Source organism: Linderina pennispora (assembly GCF_002104995.1).
Source record: "Linderina pennispora strain ATCC 12442 chromosome Unknown DL89scaffold_173, whole genome shotgun sequence".
Lineage (NCBI taxonomy): Eukaryota > Fungi > Kickxellomycota > Kickxellomycetes > Kickxellales > Kickxellaceae > Linderina > Linderina pennispora.
Window position 1 is genome coordinate 1 of NW_024468421.1, and position 22,248 is coordinate 22,248.

General features: G+C 56.5%; 9 protein-coding genes across 9 annotated transcripts; 5 read left to right on the plus strand and 4 right to left on the minus strand.

The window, feature by feature from the left end:
- Positions 1-81: 81 nt before the first annotated feature.
- Positions 82-649, plus strand: DL89DRAFT_298231 (uncharacterized protein; the record flags this gene model as incomplete). The annotated part of the gene is made up of 3 exons (XM_040890781.1): positions 82-365; positions 422-510; positions 534-649. 3 exons carry the CDS (start codon positions 82-84, stop codon positions 647-649), a joined length of 489 nt encoding a protein of 162 aa, XP_040739012.1.
- A 216-nt stretch (positions 650-865) lies between these two features.
- Positions 866-1,506, plus strand: DL89DRAFT_74005 (uncharacterized protein). The gene has a single exon (XM_040892032.1). The coding sequence runs from the start codon at positions 926-928 to the stop codon at positions 1,391-1,393; it is 468 nt and encodes a 155-aa protein (XP_040739013.1). The 5' UTR covers positions 866-925; the 3' UTR covers positions 1,394-1,506.
- On the minus strand, positions 1,507-2,042 carry DL89DRAFT_74006 (uncharacterized protein). Its single transcript, XM_040892033.1, has one exon. It carries the CDS (start codon positions 1,859-1,861, stop codon positions 1,619-1,621), a length of 243 nt encoding a protein of 80 aa, XP_040739014.1. The 5' UTR covers positions 1,862-2,042; the 3' UTR covers positions 1,507-1,618.
- DL89DRAFT_74007 (uncharacterized protein) lies at positions 2,043-2,991 on the minus strand. Its single transcript, XM_040892034.1, has one exon. It carries the CDS (start codon positions 2,854-2,856, stop codon positions 2,224-2,226), a length of 633 nt encoding a protein of 210 aa, XP_040739015.1. The 5' UTR covers positions 2,857-2,991; the 3' UTR covers positions 2,043-2,223.
- Positions 2,992-3,438: 447 nt separating this feature from the next.
- On the plus strand, positions 3,439-5,750 carry DL89DRAFT_273159 (uncharacterized protein). Its single transcript, XM_040889036.1, has 2 exons — positions 3,439-5,120; positions 5,313-5,750. The coding sequence occupies exons 1-2, from the start codon at positions 3,780-3,782 to the stop codon at positions 5,355-5,357; spliced, it is 1,386 nt and encodes a 461-aa protein (XP_040739016.1). The 5' UTR covers positions 3,439-3,779; the 3' UTR covers positions 5,358-5,750.
- A 156-nt stretch (positions 5,751-5,906) lies between these two features.
- DL89DRAFT_273160 (uncharacterized protein) lies at positions 5,907-11,119 on the plus strand. Its single transcript, XM_040889037.1, has 32 exons — positions 5,907-6,226; positions 6,257-6,278; positions 6,309-6,332; positions 6,387-6,496; positions 6,518-6,586; positions 6,626-6,676; positions 6,716-6,722; positions 6,765-6,872; positions 6,903-6,947; positions 6,975-7,002; positions 7,027-7,082; positions 7,110-7,229; positions 7,251-7,338; positions 7,360-7,427; positions 7,449-7,653; positions 7,681-7,724; positions 7,755-7,795; positions 7,823-7,964; positions 7,989-7,993; positions 8,021-8,095; positions 8,117-8,176; positions 8,216-8,222; positions 8,244-8,293; positions 8,333-8,461; positions 8,486-8,560; positions 8,582-8,630; positions 8,661-8,807; positions 8,829-8,896; positions 8,924-8,939; positions 8,970-10,871; positions 10,900-10,941; positions 10,971-11,119. The coding sequence occupies exons 1-32, from the start codon at positions 6,177-6,179 to the stop codon at positions 11,103-11,105; spliced, it is 4,038 nt and encodes a 1,345-aa protein (XP_040739017.1). The 5' UTR covers positions 5,907-6,176; the 3' UTR covers positions 11,106-11,119.
- An 811-nt stretch (positions 11,120-11,930) lies between these two features.
- Positions 11,931-13,222, minus strand: DL89DRAFT_289022 (glycosyl transferase; the record flags this gene model as incomplete). Its single annotated transcript, XM_040889935.1, is given in 5 exon segments — positions 11,931-12,059; positions 12,079-12,249; positions 12,269-12,487; positions 12,538-12,964; positions 13,053-13,222. The coding sequence occupies 5 exon segments, from the start codon at positions 13,220-13,222 to the stop codon at positions 11,931-11,933; spliced, it is 1,116 nt and encodes a 371-aa protein (XP_040739018.1).
- A 3,829-nt stretch (positions 13,223-17,051) lies between these two features.
- DL89DRAFT_289023 (HAD-like protein) lies at positions 17,052-20,882 on the plus strand (the record flags this gene model as incomplete). The annotated part of the gene is made up of 10 exons (XM_040889936.1): positions 17,052-17,107; positions 17,159-17,624; positions 17,695-18,339; positions 18,365-18,965; positions 18,993-19,093; positions 19,147-19,995; positions 20,029-20,187; positions 20,229-20,487; positions 20,522-20,621; positions 20,668-20,882. 10 exons carry the CDS (start codon positions 17,052-17,054, stop codon positions 20,744-20,746), a joined length of 3,315 nt encoding a protein of 1,104 aa, XP_040739019.1. The 3' UTR covers positions 20,747-20,882.
- Positions 20,883-20,915: 33 nt separating this feature from the next.
- On the minus strand, positions 20,916-21,760 carry DL89DRAFT_74044 (uncharacterized protein). Its single transcript, XM_040892035.1, has 2 exons — positions 21,376-21,760; positions 20,916-21,297 (listed from the first exon to the last, which is right to left on the minus strand). Exons 1-2 carry the CDS (start codon positions 21,615-21,617, stop codon positions 20,979-20,981), a joined length of 561 nt encoding a protein of 186 aa, XP_040739020.1. The 5' UTR covers positions 21,618-21,760; the 3' UTR covers positions 20,916-20,978.
- Positions 21,761-22,248: the final 488 nt, after the last annotated feature.

Genomic DNA, 22,248 nt, shown 5'->3' on the forward strand with positions numbered 1-22,248 from the left:
AGCCCGGGCGATCGGCATGTTGCGAAGGTGCTGCGGCGGCTCAACTGGACGCATTTCGCTTATCTGTTCTTTTTCTCGGGCATGGAGTACACGCTGACGTTCCTGACCCACGACAAGTTTGATTTCTCGAATGCCCAGCAGGGCAAGCTGCTTGGCTTCATCGGCATTGTGTCGACGGTGATCCAGGGCGGCTATGTGCGCAGAGTCAAGAGCAGGTCGGGAAGCCGCGACAAGGCTCTGGTTGCCCAGGGCATGGCTGGCTGCGCACTCGGCCTGCTTTCCATCGCCATCTGCGCTTTCAAGGCAGAGGCCACAGGCTACTCGGCACCCTCGTGGTGGCTGTGGGCTGGCTCGTTTGGCTTTGCGTTGCCTCGGCCACTGTTGTCAACTGCCTGAACTCGATGGTCTCGCTGGCAGGTAGCCAGGGCATGGCCCCCAAGGACACAGGCAAGCGGCTGGGCGATTTTCGGTCTGCGGGCCAGATTGGCCGGGCGCTGGGCCCAATGTTGCGTGCTCGGTCTACTGGCTCTCAGGCGCTGCCGTATGCTACCTCATTGGCGCCATCGCTGTCGCTGCCATCACCACAGTGTTTGTGTCAACCATCCCGTCAACAATCACCCGGGGTGCAGCCAAGGCTAAGACCAGCTAGCTCTTCAGAATGTTCATTACACGTACTCCAGACAACGGATAAAACTACAGCCATATCAATTCTTGCACTTGCAATCCCTGCCATCACAATATTGCTGGCTTTGTGCATGGAGCATGTATGTTTGCGAGCCAGGAGCTCGTATATGTGTGAGAGCCTCGCTGATGGCATTTTCACGCCAACATAAGAGCGATGCATATAGCCATTTGCTGCGGCGATGCCTGATCATTTATTCTGCTGAAGCTAGCTAGACCCGACCTGTTTGCTACTTGGCCTTGGATGCATATAGAGCACAGCTCACCTCACATGCGCCATGGCAATCGTCACAGTGTCTGGAGGACTCAAAAGCCGCCAGTGTTCGAAAGAACTGGACGTTTTATTTTGGGAATTGTGAGGCGCGTTCTATGTGGAAGAGGAGGGCAGAGGGGCTGGCGGCGGAGCATTTGCCACAGCCTGCTGTGCCTGCGGCTGGTGCGTAAACTGCAGTACCCGCTGCTGTGGCTGCGGGATCGGCCGACCCATGCCCTGCAATGGCGGTGCCTGGCCCACCATCCCGGACATGGCGGCAGCCGTTGGCTGTGGCGGTGGTGGCATCATTTGTGGCGGCATCGATCCCATTGGTGGGCGGAAGCCCGGTGGCCCATGTTGTGTGACCAGCGGCGCCTGGATTCCCTGCATCATAGCGCCAGGCGGAGGGCGGCATGCTGTGCTGCTGCTGCTGGTGGCCAGGCTGCACCGGCATCATAAACGGCTTTCCTGCCACCGCGTCGGACGCCGCTGATGGGCACACCGTTGGACGTGGGCGGAATAGCCGAGATTATCTCCTTCAGCTTCTCGCTCTGCACCCCATCGGGGAGCGCAAATACGATCGGCTGCGATGAAATGTTGGGTGTCCCGGGTGGTAAACTGTCAATCCCAAACACGCCGTTGGCCTGCGCGACCGCGCATTCCCGGTGTGCCTCCAGCAGCGTCTTAAATGTGCAGCGCCTTATCGCGCAGCTGCAGGTACTCGTTCTTCAGCCGCTCGTTCTCGTAGACCATGTAGTCGTGTCGCTGCTGCAGCTCGTTTAGCTGCTGCTTCTTGCGCTGCCGGCACTTTAGCGCCGCTATCCGGTTGCGCTCCAGGAACTGTTTGCGCTTCTCGTCCTCTCCGCCTTTAGGGTCCACACTCTCGCTTCTCCGCGATGCTTTCCCGTGCGCCGTCGCCACTGTCATCCGGCGCCCTCGCTGCCGACTCTTTTGCCGCCGGTCCCTTTGGCGGCACGGGAGCCTTGGCTCCCTTCCCGCGGCTGCGCTTGGCCGTTTTGGGTGGCGCCTTTGGTGCTGATGCTGCTGCTACTGCGGGTGCAGCCGCCGATTGAAGTATAGGATCCATGGGTCGTCGCTTGCTGGACGCAGCAGGCTTTGCCGTTGCAATATTCTTACTACTCAGTTCCATTGGAACATTAGCCGCTATCGGGGCAAGCCCCGGCGGCGGTGGCAACAGATTCCCGGCTGCTGCTCTGGGCTGTGGCTCTGGTATAGTCGACAGCGAGATTGCAGGCGGCGAGGGTGGTTTGATGGAAATTACGTCATGTTTAAATGTAGCCGGTGATGTCGCTGAGGTCACATTCACCTGCGTCTGCGATGCGCTCTGCAGATTCCTCCCTGCCGCCGCTATCATTGGTCCTGGGTGACCTTTGCAGCGCCGTAGCTGTGACTGACGCCGATATGTTTTGTAATGGCTTCACATGCAGCGTGCCGCCGGGCGTCGCTGTTATTTCGCTGCCACTGACCGCCCTCAGCAGCGCCTGGAACCCCGGCGACGGCTTTGATCCGTCGATGGTGCTGGTGCCCAGGATACTGCTGACCGTCGGGTGTGTCTCGCCCTGCAGGAACGGCGTCAGCCCCGTGTGCAGGGTGGGGTCCGTTAGGCCCAGCCGTGGTGTTATGCGTGCACGGCTTGTCTGTGCTGCGGGTCCGCCCAGCATTGCTGGAGATAAAGGCCCGCTGCGCAGCGAGTCCCGCCCCCATGCTGCCGATACGCCCTCATGGCCAAGCGGGCTGTTTATGGCAGTTACCGGCGGCAGCGTTATTGGCTTGGACGAATTGGCATTGCCAACCGAGCTCCGTCCTGACTGCGACTCGTCCGCATGCGCCAATGAGAAACTGCGCTCAAAGGGGTTTGGCTCCAAGGACAGCTTTGACGTCCTACGCTTATGCGTCTCCATTATTGAGAAATAGAACAAAATAGTACAGGAAATGGACTGAGCAAAAGGGCGAAAAAAAAACAAGGCCAAGTTGAGAAGAGTTCGTACCAGATTTTTTTATTTTATTTTCGCGCGCCCTTTTAGTCTGCAGAAAATTACATCATTTCTGTTGGTCTCGGACATCAGCTCCCCATTCGTCCAACAACTAAACCCCAGAAAAATCACGTGTGGGGAGGCTCGACTCGCTCAAGCCGCTCTGGCTCGTGCCTACGCCATGGAGCCGGGCTCGCATCCGCCGGATCCCAAGCGAAGCCGGCACGCAGGTGCAAGAGCCGCTGGTGCTATTCTTTACCAAACATAAACAGCTCCATCTCCTCCCCCGAATTCTGTGTGGCTGGTGTGTTTTTGTTCTCCACACCGCAGACATACATGTATTCGGCTTGTAGAATTTCCATTCAAGCTATCGCGAATATTATGCGGGATATCCTTGTTCTTGCTCCAAGAATGGGCTTTGCTATCAAGCACAAACGAGGCAGCCCGTAGCTTGCTAGCGTGTAGAACCCGCCATCCTCCGGTCGTTCTCCCTGCTTACTTCCGCACCATCCTTTCCACTACTTTCGACTTTTTGTAATGACAAGCCCACCACTTATGTCTCTCTGCACTTCATCTCGACTCTATTTAACGATACAATTCCTCTCTGCTACTGCCTATGCATCATCAGTTACATTCACGCTATGTGCTGGTATTCTGTTGACGCTGAGGCTGTTTGCGACAAAGAAGGGGGAAGAGAATATGGAATCTGGTGGTGGGCCCAGGTTTCCGAGATAGTAATCGCGCAAATCTTTGCGGCCCCAGGCATCCCTGGTACTCAGCGCTCACAGCCGGCTGCCTTTTTGCTGCTGGTGCAGCCGCTTTTGACAGCGCTTTATGCACAAAATTTTTTCATGCGCGGCTTATCCCCGCTTCTCCTTTCTTCTCCAGTGTTTGCAGCGTTTCATACTTATTTACTTCGTCTTGGTATTCCCTTTCTGTCTTCTATGAACACTAATAATGGCCTAGCGGGGCTGTCTGGGCGCGGTGGACAGCAGAAGCATGGCTCCAGCATACCGCCGGCGCGCCCTTATAGGCACAAGCGGGAGAGCAGCCTCAGCACCAGCGCCAGCGTCAGTAGCACGCGCACCCGTGTCCTGCCATTTGCCACAGCATTCACCACGCTGTATCCACTCAAGCCTGTCGCTGCCGCCTCACCCATATACGCGCAGGCCACGACCATGCAGCAGGACGCGCGCACGTCCGAGAGCACTGACGAAAGCAGTATCGTGGTGCCGGTGTATATGTCGCGCACAAAGGCATTGACGTTCCCCAACAACGACGCGACACTGCCCGATGACGATGATGCGAAGAACGTGTACTTTCCGGCCATGAATCACTCGGGGTTTGCGCTGGCTCAGCCGCGGAGGGTGGTGACGGTGGGTGGCATGCCTGTGGTGTCGGGCGGGTTTGGCAGGCCGACCTCAGCAAGCAAGGACCCATATACAAACGCGTCTGGGCTGACAATCCCGTCAAAGACCTCGCTGCTGCCGGTTGTAGGCGGACGCAGGGCGCTTGGCGTTGGTCGGCCGGCAATCGGCGTCGATACCCGCCGGCTGACCAGCACCAGCTCGATCGGCATTGGCACACGCACCAAGCCGATTATTGGGCTCGGCCTAACACTGAATCCAGATGACAATGTCGTGAAGCTGAACCTGAAGCGGTCTGTGTCGACCCAGCGAGGAGCCCAGGGCAGTGATGTTGGATCGTCATCTGGCCGCCGCAAGTCGGTGCTGGGCAAGGCAGCAGGCCGGCGGACAGGCACCCTGCAGGTCATGCCTCGCATTCCGTCTGGGTCAATCGCCAGAGCGCTGGCACCGTCTGTTGCACAGTCGCGGCCAGACAGCCCGGTCAGGGGAATGGTATCGGACGAGTTCACATTCAAGAGTCCGGTGCTCGAGCCTGAGGGCTTTGCCAGCATCCGGTCGCCAACGCTTGATGGCGAGGGCACGGTGGATAGTACGCCAAGTGTGCCCGACTCGGATGATCGCTGGAACACGACAATGGCAGTCCAGGAGCTGCGCAATCTTGTCGGCGATGGCACCGGTGCCTGGCACCTCTTGGTCCCCGGGCGCGCCACCGCAGATAGTCTCGTGCCAACTCTGCTTCGAGTCGGTGGCCGTGTCAAGCAAACGATGCCAGGCGTGTTGCCCCCAGCTGCAACAACCCGCTGCCGGCCGGACGCTTGGAATGGGGTAAGTAGATGAATTCCATGGCGTCCTTTTGTTGTTTGTTGTGATGTCTCCGGCTGCTCCATCTCCTCCCCTCTGCCTCTGCCTTCTTATGCAAGCCTCCAACTCCTATATGAAATGCGCTCTGACTGATATGTATAAAACTCAAATAACGATCTCCTCGTCTCTTTCTCTATCCGCCTTCCACACCTTTAGCGAGTCCATATACGCCCGCCGCCGCTCATGCTCATTCCCAACTGATTGTTAAGAGCAGACGTGCGTTCGCAGATTACCTACTCGCTGCCCCACCGCTCCCACACACCACATTTCGCATTTCACATTTCACGCCTCACGTTTTCTGTTTGATATTCATTTCGACATATACCTTCCCGCGTTATTTTTGCCATTAAAACCATCAACACCTGTTTTTCTAAGCTTCGCGACCTGCTAACACCACTTGCTGCGACCTGCAAGTGGCGCCCCTTTATAGAACGCAGGCCACTGTTGATCTGGCATTGTCGGACGTTTGTTTATTTTTGCCAGTTCCTGGAAGAACGGCTGCTGCCTTGAGCTCCCTTGGTGTGGTTCAGCCAGTATTCTACTGCTGCTCGTCCTTCGCCCTTCATTCCTCATTTTTGCTCAGCTTCTCATCGCATCCCCATCGTGCTTGTTGACCAAGCCGTATCCACATTCCCCTCCCTTCCCTCCCCACTTTCCCTCCTATTGTCACTACTATACACATCATTTTCAGTAATTCCTGTACAGAAACATGCCCCGTGTCTCTCGGCTGTTCCTGCTGCTGTGTCGGATGTGCTCCAACACCGACAGCCGCAGCGATGGCCACCAGCACACACCACTCGCAGATGCCGCTCCCGCAAGCCCTAGCACTGTCGATCCGCTGCTGCATGCGAGCCTCTCGCGCATCTGCCCGAGCCCTCCAGCAGCTGGCGGCACAGGGCGAAAAAACAACAAAAATCTCTCTCTGATGGCCCCGTATACCTTAGTCTTACTCACCCACCACTTTCTGTCCTCTCTCTGCCTTTTTTCTCCTCCCCACCGGTTTCCCCCAATTTGTCTGAAATGCGTCCATTTAAACACTCTGGCAAACAGCGATTTCGCCCACAGGTGTCGTCGGCCAACGCTGGCAGCGCGCATTCGAGCGGCACGTTCAATGGAGAGCAGGTGGCAGTGTCGCTAAAGCGCTTGGCAAAGGCTGGCTCGCTGCAGGAGGCGACAGTGGCGTCGCCGGCGTCAAATTACACGCTGACCGACGACCGAGCTGCAAATGAGCCAGGCAAACGCACTACACTCAAGCCGATTACAAAGCCCACCATTGTCCCCGACCCCACCGTAGTTACTGTTGCTACGGCCATGGTTGGCCCAGAGTCCACGTCTTTCTCGTTCTCGCCGCCAGCGCTCAGCCAGTCGCCGCCAACACAGGCCGCGCCCAGCGCATCGAGCCCTGAAATATACAGCCCAGCAACCCGGGCGTCGCAGATCGCCGAGAATATCGGCACAGTTATGCAGAGTGACCGGTGTTCAGTACACCCAGGCATGCGCAATGACTACTGGTGCGAGTCGTGCGAACTGGCTATTTGCGAACTCTGCATTGACACAAGCATTGATGTTCCCACAGGCACCGCCCACCACTCGCACGCCATCACCAAGCTGGCAGCTGCCTACGACGATACATTCGAGGCGATCGAGCTCATGCAAGTGAAGCTTGTAAATCATCTGAAGGATACGCGGCATCGAAACGCCCTGCTGGACTCGGCAGTTAGCGAGCTGGCCGACTCGTACTCGCAGGCCCAGGTGGCCATGGACGAGCAGCTGCTGCGCGATACCGAGCGAGTGGAGACCGCGTTCCGCGACGCGCAGTCGTCACTGGAGGAGCGGATTGCCGAGTGTGCTGCGTGGCGCGACGATCTAGACGAAACGCTGAAGATGGTGCAGATGATGGTCGAGGAGCTGTCTCCGGCGCAAACTGTTGCTGAGCGCGAGCAAATTCTCGAGCTGCTGTCGATATCCGAGCAGGCACGGCCGATTGACTGGGAAGAGCCGCTGCCCAAAGTAGCCCGGATCGAAGAGGAGGTGATGCCCGCCTGGCACTACGCCAGCGTTGAAGTGCCAGATGTCATGGAGCTCGGCCGCAAGCGCGGGCATGTGCGTGTAGTCAGCGATGCAATCTCAGCGCACGGTGTTGTCTGGCAGTTGGAGATTCGCCGCAGCCGCAGCCGCCTCGGTACGCAGTGCCTGTCGGTAGTGGTTAACCGCATTGATGGCTGCGAGAATATCGACGGCACGTTCACTGTCAGTGTTGGCTTAGCCAAAGTTTCTGACAGCGATTGCGAGTCGGAATCGTCGGCACTGTCGCGGTTCAGAAATGAGTCTTGCAATGTGTGGGGCCAGAGCTCATCATCACAAACTTTCAACATGTGCCCGCTCGAGGACCTGAAGGACTCGGATACACTTACGCAGTCGGGCAGCGTTTCTATCCGCTTTGGCGTGGCCCCCGAGTCATTCCGGTCCCTGGCAGCGGTCCAGGCAGACCGTATCCGTGTGCTTGAAGAGAAGCTGCGCGCAGCAGAGAATGGGAAAGGGGACATGGAGCAGGCGGCGCTCGAGCTAGTTGATGGATCAAGCGCTTCGAGTTTGCAGCAGCAGCGACAGATCCGTCGTCGCCGTAGTGATATCCGGTCGTGGGCTGCTTCGCCAAGAAACCCCAGGCGGTCCGAGGTGAAGCCCGATCAGATGCCGATTCCCGGCTTTACTTTTGGTGCTCGCCCTAGTGACATGCCGTCTGCTGTGCAATTGCCACCGGCACTGCTGTCCCCAATTTCGCATGCTGCTGCTGGATCGTCGTCGAATGTTTCTACGTCGTCAGAAGGACAGGCCCAGTATCAGGCGGAAGCCAGTTCTGAGAGCACAGAAAAATCCTCGCACCAGAGGTCGTTCTCGTTGACTGCCAAGCTTCGCCGTCAGCCGCCGGCTCCGTTCCCGTTAGTCCTGAAGGGGAACAGATCGTCTGGCCACACCCGCTCTCTGACATCCACGCCTAGCACCCAGTCGTCGGAGTCTTCGTCCCTGGCCTACGCCAGTGCGCCCTCAGGCTCAGCCAGCGTCTCAGTATCGCCCAATGACGACAAGGCTGGCGTTTTGCGCCGTCTCAGCGGCTGGGTCAAGACGACCGAGGGCAGGTTCGTTCAGCACGCCAAGCGCGTGAAGAAAATTGCTAGCGGCCACAAAGGGTCTCCTGGAGCAGTAGATCAGCAGAACAGCATCGACGAGTGGACATTCTTGGACAAGTCGTACCCTGAGACCCTGCATTGCGAAGCAGCCGAGCATGTGGCCGGCAACGGATCGCCGTTGGCAGCATCGACGCCAGGGAGCGCTGGCACAAAGCCGCCGCCGCCACCACCACAGATTCCGTTGCCACCGCCGCCATTTGCCGCTGACTTTGGTGCGTCCGATGCGGTCGATGATAGCGGGTTCGCATTTGATGGGGCAGCAGATATTGAACGCGAGCAGATGGAGGTCGATGCGCGCATGGAGAGCCGTCGCCAGAAGCGTGCTATGATGGGCCTCGGCGGCGAGCAAGAGCCGCTGTCTCCGGCTGCCCTGGCTTCGCCTCTAAAAGGGTCCTGTGCCGCTGGGTCGCCGTCCCCGTCGAAAAAGTCCCCGCGCCAGCAGCTTGACATTGACTCGGAGGAGGTTCTCGAGGAGCGCTACAAGTCGATCATCCAGCGTTTTGATGCGTTGCAGCTGATTGCGAATACAGTGCAGAACTCGCGTCTGGGGCTGTCTGAAGGCACGATGCGCCGGGTCAGCTCTGAAATCAACATCGTTATGGAGGGGCGTCGCCGGCGTCTGGAGGAAGCCCGCTCTGGCGGCAACACCACCAATGACCCGAGCCCACGCCGCACTGAGCACCCATTGAACCGCGCTACGAGTCCTGATTCATACACGTCCCCTGAACTAGAGGAGGGCTCATCATCAGAATTTGGTGCTGACGGCCAGGGTTTGCCGGGCGCCAATCGGTACTACGCGCTGACGAAGAAGCAGAACCCAGCGCAAGCTCTCAGCCGTCGCTCAATCAGCATGGACCCTCGTGAGATCAACCACGCACTGGCCGGTGCTCTTGGTGGGATGCAAGCAGCAGCTGGTGATAACCCGCCGTCGCCAACGCTTTCGATCAAGAGGTTGCCGAAAACGGACTCGGATTCCATGGACCTGGTCAAGGACCTGCTGTCAAGGTCGTTTTCCCCACCCGCGGGCGAGCCGACGCTGTCTCCATCTTCTGGGACTGTCGGCATGAAGCCAGCTTCGGTGTCCTTGCCCGAGACCACTGCCATGGACCCATTGCTATCGCCAGAAATCAAGGGAGCCAGCCACAATTCGGTTTCGCTCACAACTTCTCCGAGACAACAACGTGCCCGCCGCTGCTCAATCACCTCAGTGACATCATCAACGTCATCCATCAGCAAGTCGCCTGCTCGCATGGTCCGTCCGCCTAACAACGGCCGGAGCCGTGAGAGTTCCAGCTCTGAATCGGTCTTCCAGCCAGCAGCCAGCAACCGCAATGGGTCTCTGGGCCCGCGCAGTGGAACGCCGCTCAAGAATGCTGCCATTGATCTGCAGCACCTGACGCCCCAGGCAAACAAGACCGGCGGCATCCTGAAGGCTGGCCGCTCGAGGCGGTCGAAGCCGACGCGGCTGCACAACATTGCATCGGTGGCATCTTCGTTTGCTGTCAGCGGTGGCGACATGTTCTTCGCGAACTCTGAGACACCCGACACGCGTGAGGATTCGCTGGACTCCAGTCTGGCTAGGAGCATTGGCAGCCCGCTGCTCAAGGCTGGCCGCAGCTCGACCCTGCCTGTCATTGTCGATGAGGCAAAGCTTGCCAGCACTGCCGTCACGCCGCCGTCATCAAAGAACGGCAGCATGCCCCGGCACCCAAAGTCGTCGCAGTCCACGCGCAAGAGGGTGCGCTTCCCAGATGAGCTCCGCTTGCTCGAAAACATCCGCCTCATCAACCCGCAGGTTGCGCAGTTGCATGATGAGCGAGCTGCTGCTGCAGCGAGTGCGCGTGGCATCGAACACGAGGATGTCAACAGCCTTTCGCCGCTGGGCATATCGGCGCCCCGTGAGAAGCGCATGGGGTCGCCGCCGCCGCCGGCTTTCGATTTGTCCATGGCCCTGGATGCGGACGACGAGGATGATGGTCTGGTTTCGCGAATCAAGCACAGCCTGCGTAAGTCGGTACGGCAGTCAGCCGATTCGCTCGAGAACCGGGAGCACAGCCCGTCGCCGCCTCGATCTGGGAGCCCCGAAAAGTTTGTCACTGCGTCGTCTCTCCTAGTTGAGGAAGTGGCCGAAGCCCCCGTCGACTCTCCAACCAACCCTGCCACACACTCGTTTCAGCGCCAGCCAATCCCCTCGCAGCTGAGAGCACCTGTGTGCTTCGGTGGCACCACCGGTGACGAGTATTCGAGGTGCCTTGGTAAAGTGTCCATTGACAACTCGCCGTCGAGCCTGGCCAGCGCATTCGAACCTTGTTTGTCGCCATCGCCACCAGCCACAGACTCGCAGGCAGCGACACCTCAGTCCCAGTCTGTTAGCGGCCACAGCAGCCGCGGCACCTCCATGTCTTCGACCTTGTCGGCTTCATTAGCTGGCCTGGGCATGGACCAAGGTCGTGCCTCAATAACTACCACCGAGACCGACGGCTCATCCGTGGATCTGCCACTCAAAAAGAATAACCAAGGCATGCATGTTGGTCCCTAATGTCCCGTCGGCGCAGTCATCGCCGATGGGCAGCATGCCGCTGCAGCAAGGCACACCAGTCGACTACAACCTCGAAGTATGCCGCAGGGGACCTTCAGCTCTGCATACCGGTATACCACCGATATGATGGTATTTGGCGTTGAGCAGATTCCTGCCATTGCCCGCGGCAAAAACACTGCCATGTCTATTTTCCAGCAGGGCTCGGATACCGCTCACCAATAACTTATGCATATAGGCCTGTGAAATAAATATTAATGTGGACACCATGCTGTGTCAACCAAGAATTACAAGTACAACTATTGCAGATATGGCCATCCATGAAGTGCTGCTGAAAGAGGCGGCTAGTCCTACACAGCTGGTGCAACAATATCGAGAGGAGCAGGCAACGGTGTAATTATCTTGGTCATGTTTGGCTGGGGGTCGCGTGCAAGCGACATGGCGGGGTTCCTGGCTAGCGTCGATAGCCATAGCTGATGAGTCAAAAAGTCGAGAAAGTTAAAGGGCAAAGAGAGAAGAGAGCAGCAGCCTCTGGAGTCTGCAGCATGCACAGCGGCAGGAGGAGGGACGGGGGAGGGTAGGGCTGCTGGCTTTTCTTTTCGTGGCTGTGTGCTTGGTGTCGGCTGGAATCCCTGTTTTTCTTGCACCTCGTTGCGCGGCTGTCTGGCTCCCAAGCCTGCCTGCCTGCCTGCCTGGGGCTCTGTTTGGTCCAAGGCTTGCGCCAGCATGAACTGCCAGTGCGATAGAATGCGGATGCGTATCTGCATCTGCATCTGCTGCACGCGGTTTCTGGAATGGCTGGATTGCCGGATTGGACCAAGGTCTGCTTGCTTCGCACGAACCAACGCTGCCGTGCCTTCATTATTGCGCTGGGCTGCGACAGTCATAAACCGCCAGCATCAATTAGCCACCGCACAGACAATGTGCGCCGCTTCCGCCGCTGCGCATGATATGCCGTCGACAACCAGCCTGCGGTAGCAATAGGACCCAGTGTCCAAGCGTCTTTTTATTTGTGGTCAGTGGAACAATTAGCCACGGCCGCCGTCCATTCTAGCCCACCACCGGCACCGCCATGTACACAGGTCCCGTGTGAACAGGCTCGGTCGCCTCTGGGTCCAGCACCATCTGCTTCGACTCCTTGTAGCGCACAATGCAGTAGCTCTTCTCGACAAAGGAGCGCTGCGGATCGCACACGCACTTGCTGCGAATGTTTGGAGCCCGACGGACACTTTGCCACCGCCGGGTGGAAATATCCGATGTCCTCGAACCAGTGCGTCTGCGAGGCGTTGAGGAACAGGGCTGCTGCAATCGAATGCACCGGCGCATCGCCCCACCGCTCGTAGAAGAACCCGCCCGCGCGATCCAGATGCTGGAAGTACGCCTCGTACTCGGGGCGACCGGTAGAACGACAGGTCGACGATCTCAAAGTTTGTCCAGAAGTGGCAGCCGTTGTAGTTGCCGGCATCGTCCAGCAGCCAGCGCTTCAGGTTGGCGGGGCTCACCATTCCCGGGTGCTCGGCGATAAAGCCCATGGTCGTGTTCCACAGCGTCGCCACCGTGTCCATGAACTCGGTCATTCCAATGACCCAGCCGTACTTGAGCCCGTTCTCTTCATGAACACGAACGGGTCGTACTCCTGGTCGCAGAAGAACTCGACGTCGGGCTCGATGCGCCAGTAGAACTCGAGGTCGGCCAGCAGCGGGTGCTTGTGGATGAACCCGCTCTGGAACCGACACATCTTGCGGTAGCTGTCGCTGCCGCCGTGCGGGTAGCGCGCAGTCCTCTTTACCACCTCAAAGCGCTCGCGGTCGATCCACTCAGGCATGCCCCAGCTCTCGCTGTCGAGCTCGCCAAACGACACGTTGGCGCTGGTCAGGATGCGGACGCCTGCCTTGAACTCTTCTGTGAACGGCACGTCGTTGAGGAATATGTATGGGTAGTTGAAGCGCGAGTTGAAGCGGTCCTCGATCTGCCGGATCGTCTGCCGCATGCCGAGCAGGTCGGTGTTGCGCACCAGTGCGACCAGCGCAGCCTTGACCGGCTTCTGGCCGTGGGGGTGGTACTGGTCGAGGATTTCTTGTTCGCTGGCATGGTCCTCGTCCGGCGTCGTAGTCGTCGTAGAACTGCTCTGCCTCCTCGGCAGTGTTGTGGGCGAGATCGACTGGCACACACGCAGGCTGGGGCGTCGGCTGCGACAGCTCGTACTTTATCTGGCTGATTTCCTGCAGAGTCAGGTTCCGTGTGCCGGCAATGTACCCTGCCAGGATGCCGATAACGAGCGTTGGGAGGTATTTGAGGATGGCGCGGCGGTATCGTGAGCTGGTTGTCCTGGGCACAAACATGGCTGGGCAATTCTATGTGAAAACGAGCAAAAGGGCGGGGATACTGGGCAGATGGACAGCATCCGGTGCTGCACCAAGCAGGCTGCTCTGGTCTTATAGACCGCTGCTGGGCAGGCTAGTGGCAGTAGTAGCAGGGATGGGCTGGCGGCAGCAGTAGCCACCGCATTTGGGCCAGCATTCTTGGCTCTCGAGCTGGCATAGACGTCAGCTCAATCATCGAGCGCGATGCTGATCATCAGTCGCAGCGATCCCACTATGCCTAAACCACTTTCCTCTTGCGGGTAGCACTGGCTCGTGCCTCTCCTCTTCGCTCGTCCTCGCATTAGCCCAACCGGTGCATACCTGTACTTTTATAATTCACCATGTCCTCATTTGCCGCTCATGCACCGCGAAAGCGCCAGCCCGACATAGCCGCAGAGCCCGACAATGCAGTGAAGCGCCAACGCCAAGCTGACGTCGGGGACGCAGTAGCAATGGCCGACAGCGCCCTCTCCGCACCCACTACTGCCAATGCACCGGAGCCGGGTCAGCCTACACATGCTGATTGTATATGTGTATGGCAGATCGTACTCGGTTGGTATTGTCACACGAAATGTGATATACAAACTAGTTGCATCTTTTACCAGTGTGACACAATATATTTTCCTACACCCTGTTATACCAGCTGTCCCGCATTCGCGATTCGAGCCAGTCATTGCTGGTCAGGCATGGAGGCTGAAGCAGGTTCATCGGTGCGGATTGCTCGCAGCCGATATAGCAACAGACTAGATAGCTTGCTGCATAGCATTAAGGCGATACACGAATCCTTCGCTGAGCCAGGACAAAAGTTCAAAGAGCCTGCTCTTGGTGATAGGTAGGTCAGGAATGTGGTTAGTGCTGACATTTCTGCTTTGGCTCACTATTGCGGACAGCAGTTAGGTGCTCTGTGCGTGGTAAGATCGAGATCGAGCAGGCGAGATGTGCCCTCTTGCAGTGCATCATGACCTGCTTACAAAATCATTCGGTTGGTCGAGTATAGGAGGCTCTGGTGTTCTGCAGTGGTTCTGTCTTGCTATTTGTTTTGAGTGAGTAGTCGCCACCGCACTCAGGTTTCTGATGCACAGCTGTGACTTGGGCTCAACGCCAGAGTGTATTGCGGTCGGTGACCACACGGATTCGGATTTGGGTGCTGAATCAAGTATTAAAAACGAAAGAAATACTATGTTCTGCTTGACAAACTTCATCGGACTTGCGGGTATGTATTTTATATGGTTCTACTAGGCCTTACCCAGTGCTCAGCAGAGCTCTACTCGCTAGGATAGTCCTGGAATTTATCATGGTTCTTTGGCAAGACATTTCTCCTGCCGACATGTGTGTATTTCATTTCCTAAACTACTTTTCATGGGGGTTCACTATGCTGTACCCTCGGCTAGCGTACTGGATCAGCTGCCGCTTTTTCCACATTTGCTGGACTAATATATCCTTTGTTATGATACTGGTAACGTACCGTGGTATATAACTAGTGACAGTAAAGAAACTGAGGAGAGCTGCTGACGCGCTGGCGTGTACTGAACTATATAGTAGAGCTACTATACTCTTGCGTACGCACTGTGGCGTAGATCTAGGGATCAGGATCAGTTATACAACATCCTTCGTCCGAAAGCAATATTCCCATTCAATTACTCTGCATTACGGAACACATCCTCTTAGTATTATACACGGATCAATATGAAATGCCAAGGTGAACAGAAGTGCATATGATGGGACTGTTGACCCACTAGTCAACAGTTTTCATAAAAGACGAATGGAACATGGCTACCACTAGAACTGAGCCCAAAGGCACATGAGGTATATACCACATGCCCTACTAAAAGCCTGCCAGCTTAAATGTGAGCACACCTCTATCGGAACCAAACACTGCATGTCTCAAATTGAGGTGAGGACTGCCGATATCTGTAGCCTACTCTGCTCTGCATTGCGCACTCTGCCCAGGCATGTAATATCTCTTGTACAAGCTCTTGATGGCGGTCTTTTCGAGAACCCAAAGCCGTCTGGTGCTAGCATAGCGTGAAAAATGAATGTGTGTGCGAGGGAGGACTTGTGTGAGAAAACTATCAGAAAATTAGATTACTTCTCCTCACCCTTTTCCTATTCTTTCCTTTTTATTCTCGAATCGGTCCAGTCTTTGGTTTGGTCTCTTTGCTTCCTTTTTTTTTTTTCGCCAACTCCCTATTAATCTCTCTAAGACTACCTTGGTTTGTCTCCTTTCTCCAATATATTCTTTACTTGGGTGCTACAGCCCGACCAAACTTAATAGCTCGTAACCTCAAACAAAAACAAAGTATTGTGTGCTTGCAAGACGAATCATGCATCTCTGTGGTGGGGCTCAGAGAAGCGTGAATCGATTTAGCCAATCAGAAGCGCTCTTGCAGACAGATGGACACCTTTAGACCATCAAATCTTACATAGAGATGTGGCTGGCTCATATCATGATTGACAACAAGAAATTGCCAGACCCCAGGTAAAACCACATACTATTATATATATGAGTGTTTTCAAGAGAGACCTACTGTTGAGGATCCTTGCCGCTTGCATATAGCAATTTACTTCTCAAGTACGTCAGGGTCTACTTCTGCTGCGACAAACCATTATATACTAAATCACAATAATGGCTCAGCGTATCAGCGTATTTCGTCTCGCTCTCAAATGGTAAGGGTATGCTGGTTTCTAGCGGTCACATTGGTTGGCACCGAGTAGGCGGGATGCCATCTAATAATCCGACTAGTCAGATTGCTTAGAGATGTCAGCATCACTGCCTGACATGGCGATGGCTGCAGCAAGCTGGGCGATCCGTCCCCAAATCGCGCAGTCTTTCGACAAAGCAACTGCAATGCTAATCCACTATTCCACGACATGCAATGGCGCCATTGGCGCTGAGAGTAGTCATTTTTTCTTTTACCTGGAAGTATACCCTAGTTGCAGGGAAATGCGCACAGTGATGCGCCTTGCAACGGTGCTGGTGCTTTGTGGGTACCGTTGGGAATGTGTCAGCGGCTGCAGCTAGAGAAGTAGTCTATAAAACCGAAGCATGGCGGCCACTTTGCTCCTTTCAGCTTGTGCACCATCCTCTTTATTCGAGGTTTCTCCCAAATTGTTTTTAATTTGTACTCTTATTTGCATGTATTTCCACCGATATCTAAATAATGGCGACTGGCCAAGCAGAGCAGTGGCTGGGATTAATGTCTACATGCTCGTATTCCTCGCAATTGCTATGGCCACCTCAGCCAAGCCCATGTGGAATACAGGTAAAGCACCAGCATCATTATGCGCAGACCAGGTGTGTTCAGTATAGCCATGTATTAATAGCTGCTTGACGTTGTAGTTAACAAGTATCAAGCCAATGGCGATCTGTGCCCAGCGCAGCTGAACCAGAACAGACCCTGTCCCGCAATCTGTGTTTATGATCTCGCCGAATGTCCGCGTCCCGTGACATGCCCTGATAACCAGGTGCTATGCCATGACGGCCTGTGTCATGACTCATGCACTGCCGACGTCAACATGGCTAACCCATGTACCTGCAGCTGGAGACCCAGTGCTGTGCCGACAGCGGCAAGGGATCTGATTCCATGCCCATTGCTTAAAAATGTAACTATCTCGCAGCTGCACCTGTGGAACGCGACGAACCAGGTCCGGGATGCATGCAATGCCGATGCGCAGATCAGCAACCCAAGCAGCTTTGGTATCTGGGGAAAATCAGTGGCCGCGGCGCACACGCGACGAGTCTGGCGTACGGGGCGTCTGGGTCCAGTGCCCGAAGGAGCCGCAGCTCATGTATACATTCCGCGAACCCATGTGGATATGTGTGTTTACGATTCTACTCGGTTACGTCGGATTGCTCGGTATTTGGTATGCGGTAAAGCTACTCAGCGAGCGTAATATAACTAGTGCACTCGACAGCAAGGCTAGTCCAAGCGATTCGGGGACCAACATCGACACCAAGGCACTGAAGGTTGCGGTTGGCGATCATGAGGGAGGCGAATTCAGCAGCAGCAATATTCGTCTGAGCGGCTATCGCAACAACGTCTTTGGCACAGCGATGAACTGGGGACTGCTGGCGCTGGGCGTAGTTTGGCTCGGCTACCTATTGGCGCTTTCAGCAGATTTTTACGGCAGCGTACCGGGAATCGCTCCTGGAGCGGCCTGTGTTCTTTCGCTGGGGGACTGCACGCTCGGCAACCAGACATTCATCGTGATGTGGTGCCTGTATGTGTTCATGGTCGTGACCTGCAATGTGTTCCGTCACCGCCTGCGCAACTTCTTCCGCATCAAGACAGCACCAGCGGAGGGCACATTTGTATGTGTTGAGCGCAAGATTGACTCGCAGATAATGCTGCAAAACGAGCGCAGCTTCTTGGTCGACAATGTGCGCCGGGTAGCCAACATACTGAAGCACCATTTGGGCTGGACGTGGTCGGGTAAATACATCGCGGCAGCACATTACCGCGCACGGCCGCAAGTACTTTACATACCAGTGCACTCGCTTTGTGCTTGACCAGACCACTGGCGAGTACACACCGTACACTTTTGATCTGGGAGCCACGAACAGCGACCTTGTCGCCAACAGCCCTGGCCTATCGACGGCAGAGGCCGAGTATCGGATGGAACTGGTCGGGCAAAACTTCATTGAGGTGTCAGTTCCCAACTGGTTCTTTGCATTCCTGCGCGAGGTCACCAGCTTCATTGCATTGTACCAGCTTCTGGCGCTCTTGCTGTTCATCTATGACTTTTACTGGCAGGCGGGCATTGTCGATCTGGGGATTGTGCTGCTGGCGATGACATTCAGTACTGTTGTGCGCAAGCTGTCTGAGGAGCGGCTCAAGCGCATGGCTGAGCAGGACGACCAAGTGAATGTGCGTCGCAACGGTGACTGGGTGCAGGCATCGTCACGCGATCTTGTCCCAGGCGACGTCATCCAGCTAACCACCGGCATGCACATGTCATGCGACTGCATTCTGATTTCTGGAAATGCTGTCGTCAACGAGTCATCGCTGACTGGCGAGCCCCTGCCCGTGCGCAAGTTCCCGCTGCATAATGATGACACACCGTTCAACGTCGAGGCCAACAAGAAACAACCAGCTGTATGCTGGCACAGTGATCAGCCAGGCGCAGGCGATCGAGAAATCGGCTGGCGACATTTTGGCCGACCAGCACGTGCTTGGGCTGGTGCACCGCACCGGCACGGCTTCCGACAAGGGTAAGCTGGTGCGCAAGATCCTGTTCCCGCAGCCGCTGTCGTTTATTTTCAACGAGCAGCTCAAGGTAGTGTTCAGTATTCTGATCGTCTACGCGCTATTCTGCATGGGCATGGCGATATATCTGTACAAGGGGTCGCCGACAGCGGTGTTCTTTTACGGAAACTTTTGCATGCTACAGGCTGTATCGCCGCTACTGCCTGCTGGTCTGGTTGCAGGCCAGTCGATGGCGGCATATCGGCTGAAGAAGAAGCGCATATTCTGTGTCGACCCGCAGCGCATCATGATGGCCGGCAAGGTGCAGATATTCTGCTTCGACAAGACCGGCACCCTGACCAAGGAGGGTCTGGAATTCTACGGCGGCCAGTGCGTGGATGGCAATGCCTTCCAGGGATTTGAGAACGCCTTGCCTAACACCAGTATTTTGTTCCAGCAAGCCGTTGCCAGCTGCCATGCTGTTACCGATCTTAATGGGCAGCTAATCGGCAACCCTGTCGACATCGAGCAGTTCCGTGCGTCGAACTCTACGATCGATCCAGCCCCCAAGTACCTTGATACTATCATCCCTGCTGGCGGCTCGTCCTTGGGCAAGCTGCATGTCGTCCGTCGCTTCGAGTTTGTCCATGCCCGTGCGTCCGATGTCAGTCGTTGTCATGGATGAGATGACTGGTAAAACTGCATGTCTTTGTCAAGGGCTCGTTTGAGCGCATCAAGCAGGTCTCAAACAGCGCTTCCGTGCCGTTGGATTACGACAGGACTTGTGCTGGGCTGGCGCGCGAGGGCTGCTATGTTCTGTCGATTGCGCACAAGCAGCTGGATGTGACTCTGGAAGGGCTCAAGGATCTGACCCAGGACGAGATCGAGGGCAACTGCGATCTGATCGGCCTGCTGGTGTTCAAGAACCTGCTCAAGAACGACACATCTGATGCTATTGCTGAGCTCAAGCATGGGTCCACTCGCACGGTCATGGTCACTGGTGACACTGCGCTTACCGGCGTGTACATTGCGAGACAGTGCGGCATGGTGCCAGCCAACAGCAAGGTCCTACTTGGCGACATGGACAAGAAAACGCATATGCTGGTGTGGACTGACGTCGACACTGACGAGGAGGTGGCCGACATTGGGCCTTTATTGACCGAGCTTGGCAGCGACGGATATCCGACCACAGAGCTAGCCCTGACCAGCGCCGCCTTCCAGCACCTGGAATCGACCAGTGGACTGGCGGAGATCCTGCTTAACACGCGCATTTTTGCGCGCATGAAGCCCAACGACAAGGTGCGGTGCGTGCAGCAGCACATGGTTCACGGTATCACGGCTATGTGTGGTGACGGTGGCAACGACTGCGGGGCATTGCGAGCGGCCCATGTTGGTCTGGCACTGTCGGATGCCGAGGCATCGATTGTATCGCCGTTCTCGTCCAGCAACCGGTCGGTGCACTCGTGTGTAGAGCTCTTGCTCCAGGGCAGAGCCGGCCTGGCTAGCAGCTTCAGCAACTATCGCGCACTGATTCTGTATGGCACCACGATGACAATGACCAAGCTGGTGAGTTTTTATTTCGCGCTGAGCATGTCGCAGCCCATCTGGATGATAATCGATGCCCTGGTGGCTACCAGCATGGCCATCACGGTCACGTTCCTGCCGCCAGCCAAGAGGCCTCTCGCCGTTCCGCCCTACGGCACGGATATTGGGCCCGAGATCATGTCGTCAGTTATTGGTGTCGTTGTCATCAACTGGGTGTTTATTGGTGGGGCGCGTGGGTGTGGCTGTTCAGGCAGCCGTGGTTCCCGGGTGCCACGAGTTTTGACGCATCGAACACGAACGTGCTGAAATGGTGGGCTGCTGGGCGGACAACCTACGAGGCGGCCATGATGACATACCTGATCATGTACATGTTCATCAACAACGGGTTCTTGGTCAACTACGGGTATGTGCACCGGAAGCCGTGGTTCCACCAACCCAAGCTTGATAGCGGTGTGGCGGGGCTAATTATCATGATTTCGTATGCGCAGCTGGCACCGCCCAGCAGGCTGTCGTGTACGTTCCGGCTCAACTGCGGCGACCCAGACAGGCTGGTCGGGATGGGATATGGGCGGCCCAGGGTGGGAAATCGAAAAGTACAATGCGGTGGATGGGCACAACATCTTGCCTTCTGATTTCAAGTGGAAGCTGTGGGTGTATTCGATCGGCAATGTGGTAGCAACCAATGCGTGGCAGACTGTGGTTGTTTACGGGCCAGTGCGCACATGGCTCCGCAGGAAGCGCCCGCTGCGGGAGGCTCAAGCTCAAGCTCTGAGGGATATTTTTTTCTCACGTCCATGCATTCATGACGCAAACCAAACAATCACATTCTGGCTCTCTCCTGCTGAGTACAATCGTATTTTTCTGTTTGACATTATATAATAGTCCCCCTATTCCCGCCTCCCCAAATTCCCACCCTCAAATTCCCACACCCAATTCCCACCCCCCACCACTCTTTGTCTCTTATGTTTTCCAAACTTTCGAATTTCAACCCCCTTGCGCTTGGGCTACAGCCACTCCGAAAGACATTCGCACTCGTCACGTCCGTCCTCATGGTCACCAGCAACCTCTCCACTGCGTCCTCCAGCGGGCTCACGGTCAAGCAGCGTCTGTCCAACTACAGGCCGACGGAGCTGCGCGCCGACCTCTCGCACCTGACCGGAGGGCGACAAGCGCGCACTGGTGAAGCTGGCAGACGTCTCGGACCTGCTCAACGCTGCGTACTTTAAGCAGATCTGGGCAGGCGCTCCGGCGATGCGGCAGAAGCTGCAAGCAGGCAAGGCCAGATAGCGAGGAGGCAAAAGATCTGGCAAACACTGGTTCGAACTGTTCCCGTGGGCCGTGGGACCGCAGCCTCGACAACGAGGTATTTGTGCCGGGCGCTACAGCCAAGCCAATCACGGCCAATGTGTATCCCGGAAGACATGGATAAGAAGGAGTTTGAACTGTGGCTCGGAACGCTTAGCGAGAAGACAAGGCGCGCGCCAAGGGGTTCTACGATGTCGTGAAAAGAGATAAAAAAGTGCAAGGCTGGTGCTCAGTAGATATGCGGACGAGTACCGGGAGTTCCTGGCGCCGGCGGCCAGGCTGATGCAGGAGGCAAGCACGCTGGTCAGCGATAAGAGCTTTGGCGAGTTCCTGCGCATGGCGCGGCAAGCGGCTTCCTGAGCAACAAGTACCTGGGACTCGGAGGTGTTCGTGGCTGAAAATCAACCACACCAGCGCGCTGGAGGCCGCTGTGGGGCCCTACGAGACGTACGAGGACGAGCTGTTCTCGTCCAAGGCGTTCTTCGAGTCAATGGTGCATGTGCGCGACTTTGCTGCTACGCAGCTGCTGGACAAGTTCACCAGCAGCTGGAGCTGGTCGAGAAGAACCTGCCGATCCCGGATCGTACCGCAACAAGGAGCTGGTGGCGCCGCCAATCGTGGTGGTCAACCAGGTGTACTATGGCGGCGACACGGCGGTGCCGATGACGGCGGCGTATAATCTGCCCAACGACGAGGAGGCGATGACGCGCGGGCTCCAAGCTGACCATGATCAAGAACGTGCAGGAGGGCAAGGTGGCCAGCGTGCTGCGGCCGATTGCTCAGGAGGTGCTGAGCAAGGCGGATCTGGATTACGTGACATTCCCAGCCTTCTTCACCCACGTGCTCATGCACGAGGTCGCGCACTCGAACGGCCCGCACCGCGACACCAGCGGGGCGACAGTGCGCAGCCGGCTGCAGGAGCTGCACTCGGCGTTCGAGGAGGCCAAGGCGGACATCACGGGCTTGTTT

What these genes read in the sequence shown, in the direction of transcription:
- DL89DRAFT_273160 (XM_040889037.1), top strand. Translation starts at nt 6,177, where the DNA reads ATGCGTCCATTTAAACACTCTGGCAAACAGCGATTTCGCCCACAGGTG. An exon ending in CGATTTCGCCCACAGGTGTC is followed by an intron (nt 6,227 to 6,256) that starts GTCGGCCAACGC and finishes CGCGCATTCGAG; the next exon opens with CGGCACGTTCAATGGAGAGC. An exon ending in TGCTGCGCGATACCGAGCGA is followed by an intron (nt 6,948 to 6,974) that starts GTGGAGACCGCG and finishes CGCGACGCGCAG; the next exon opens with TCGTCACTGGAGGAGCGGAT.
- DL89DRAFT_273159 (XM_040889036.1), top strand. Translation starts at nt 3,780, where the DNA reads ATGCGCGGCTTATCCCCGCTTCTCCTTTCTTCTCCAGTGTTTGCAGCG. An exon ending in GGCCGGACGCTTGGAATGGG is followed by an intron (nt 5,121 to 5,312) that starts GTAAGTAGATGA and finishes CCACACCTTTAG; the next exon opens with CGAGTCCATATACGCCCGCC.
- DL89DRAFT_74005 (XM_040892032.1), top strand. Translation starts at nt 926, where the DNA reads ATGCATATAGAGCACAGCTCACCTCACATGCGCCATGGCAATCGTCAC.
- DL89DRAFT_74006 (XM_040892033.1), bottom strand. Translation starts at nt 1,861, where the DNA reads ATGACAGTGGCGACGGCGCACGGGAAAGCATCGCGGAGAAGCGAGAGT.
- DL89DRAFT_74044 (XM_040892035.1), bottom strand. Translation starts at nt 21,617, where the DNA reads ATGCGCAGGAACTCGCCAAAGCTCTTATCGCTGACCAGCGTGCTTGCC. An exon ending in GTCTTCCGGGATACACATTG is followed by an intron (nt 21,298 to 21,375) that starts GCCGTGATTGGC and finishes CCACGGGAACAG; the next exon opens with TTCGAACCAGTGTTTGCCAG.
- DL89DRAFT_74007 (XM_040892034.1), bottom strand. Translation starts at nt 2,856, where the DNA reads ATGGAGACGCATAAGCGTAGGACGTCAAAGCTGTCCTTGGAGCCAAAC.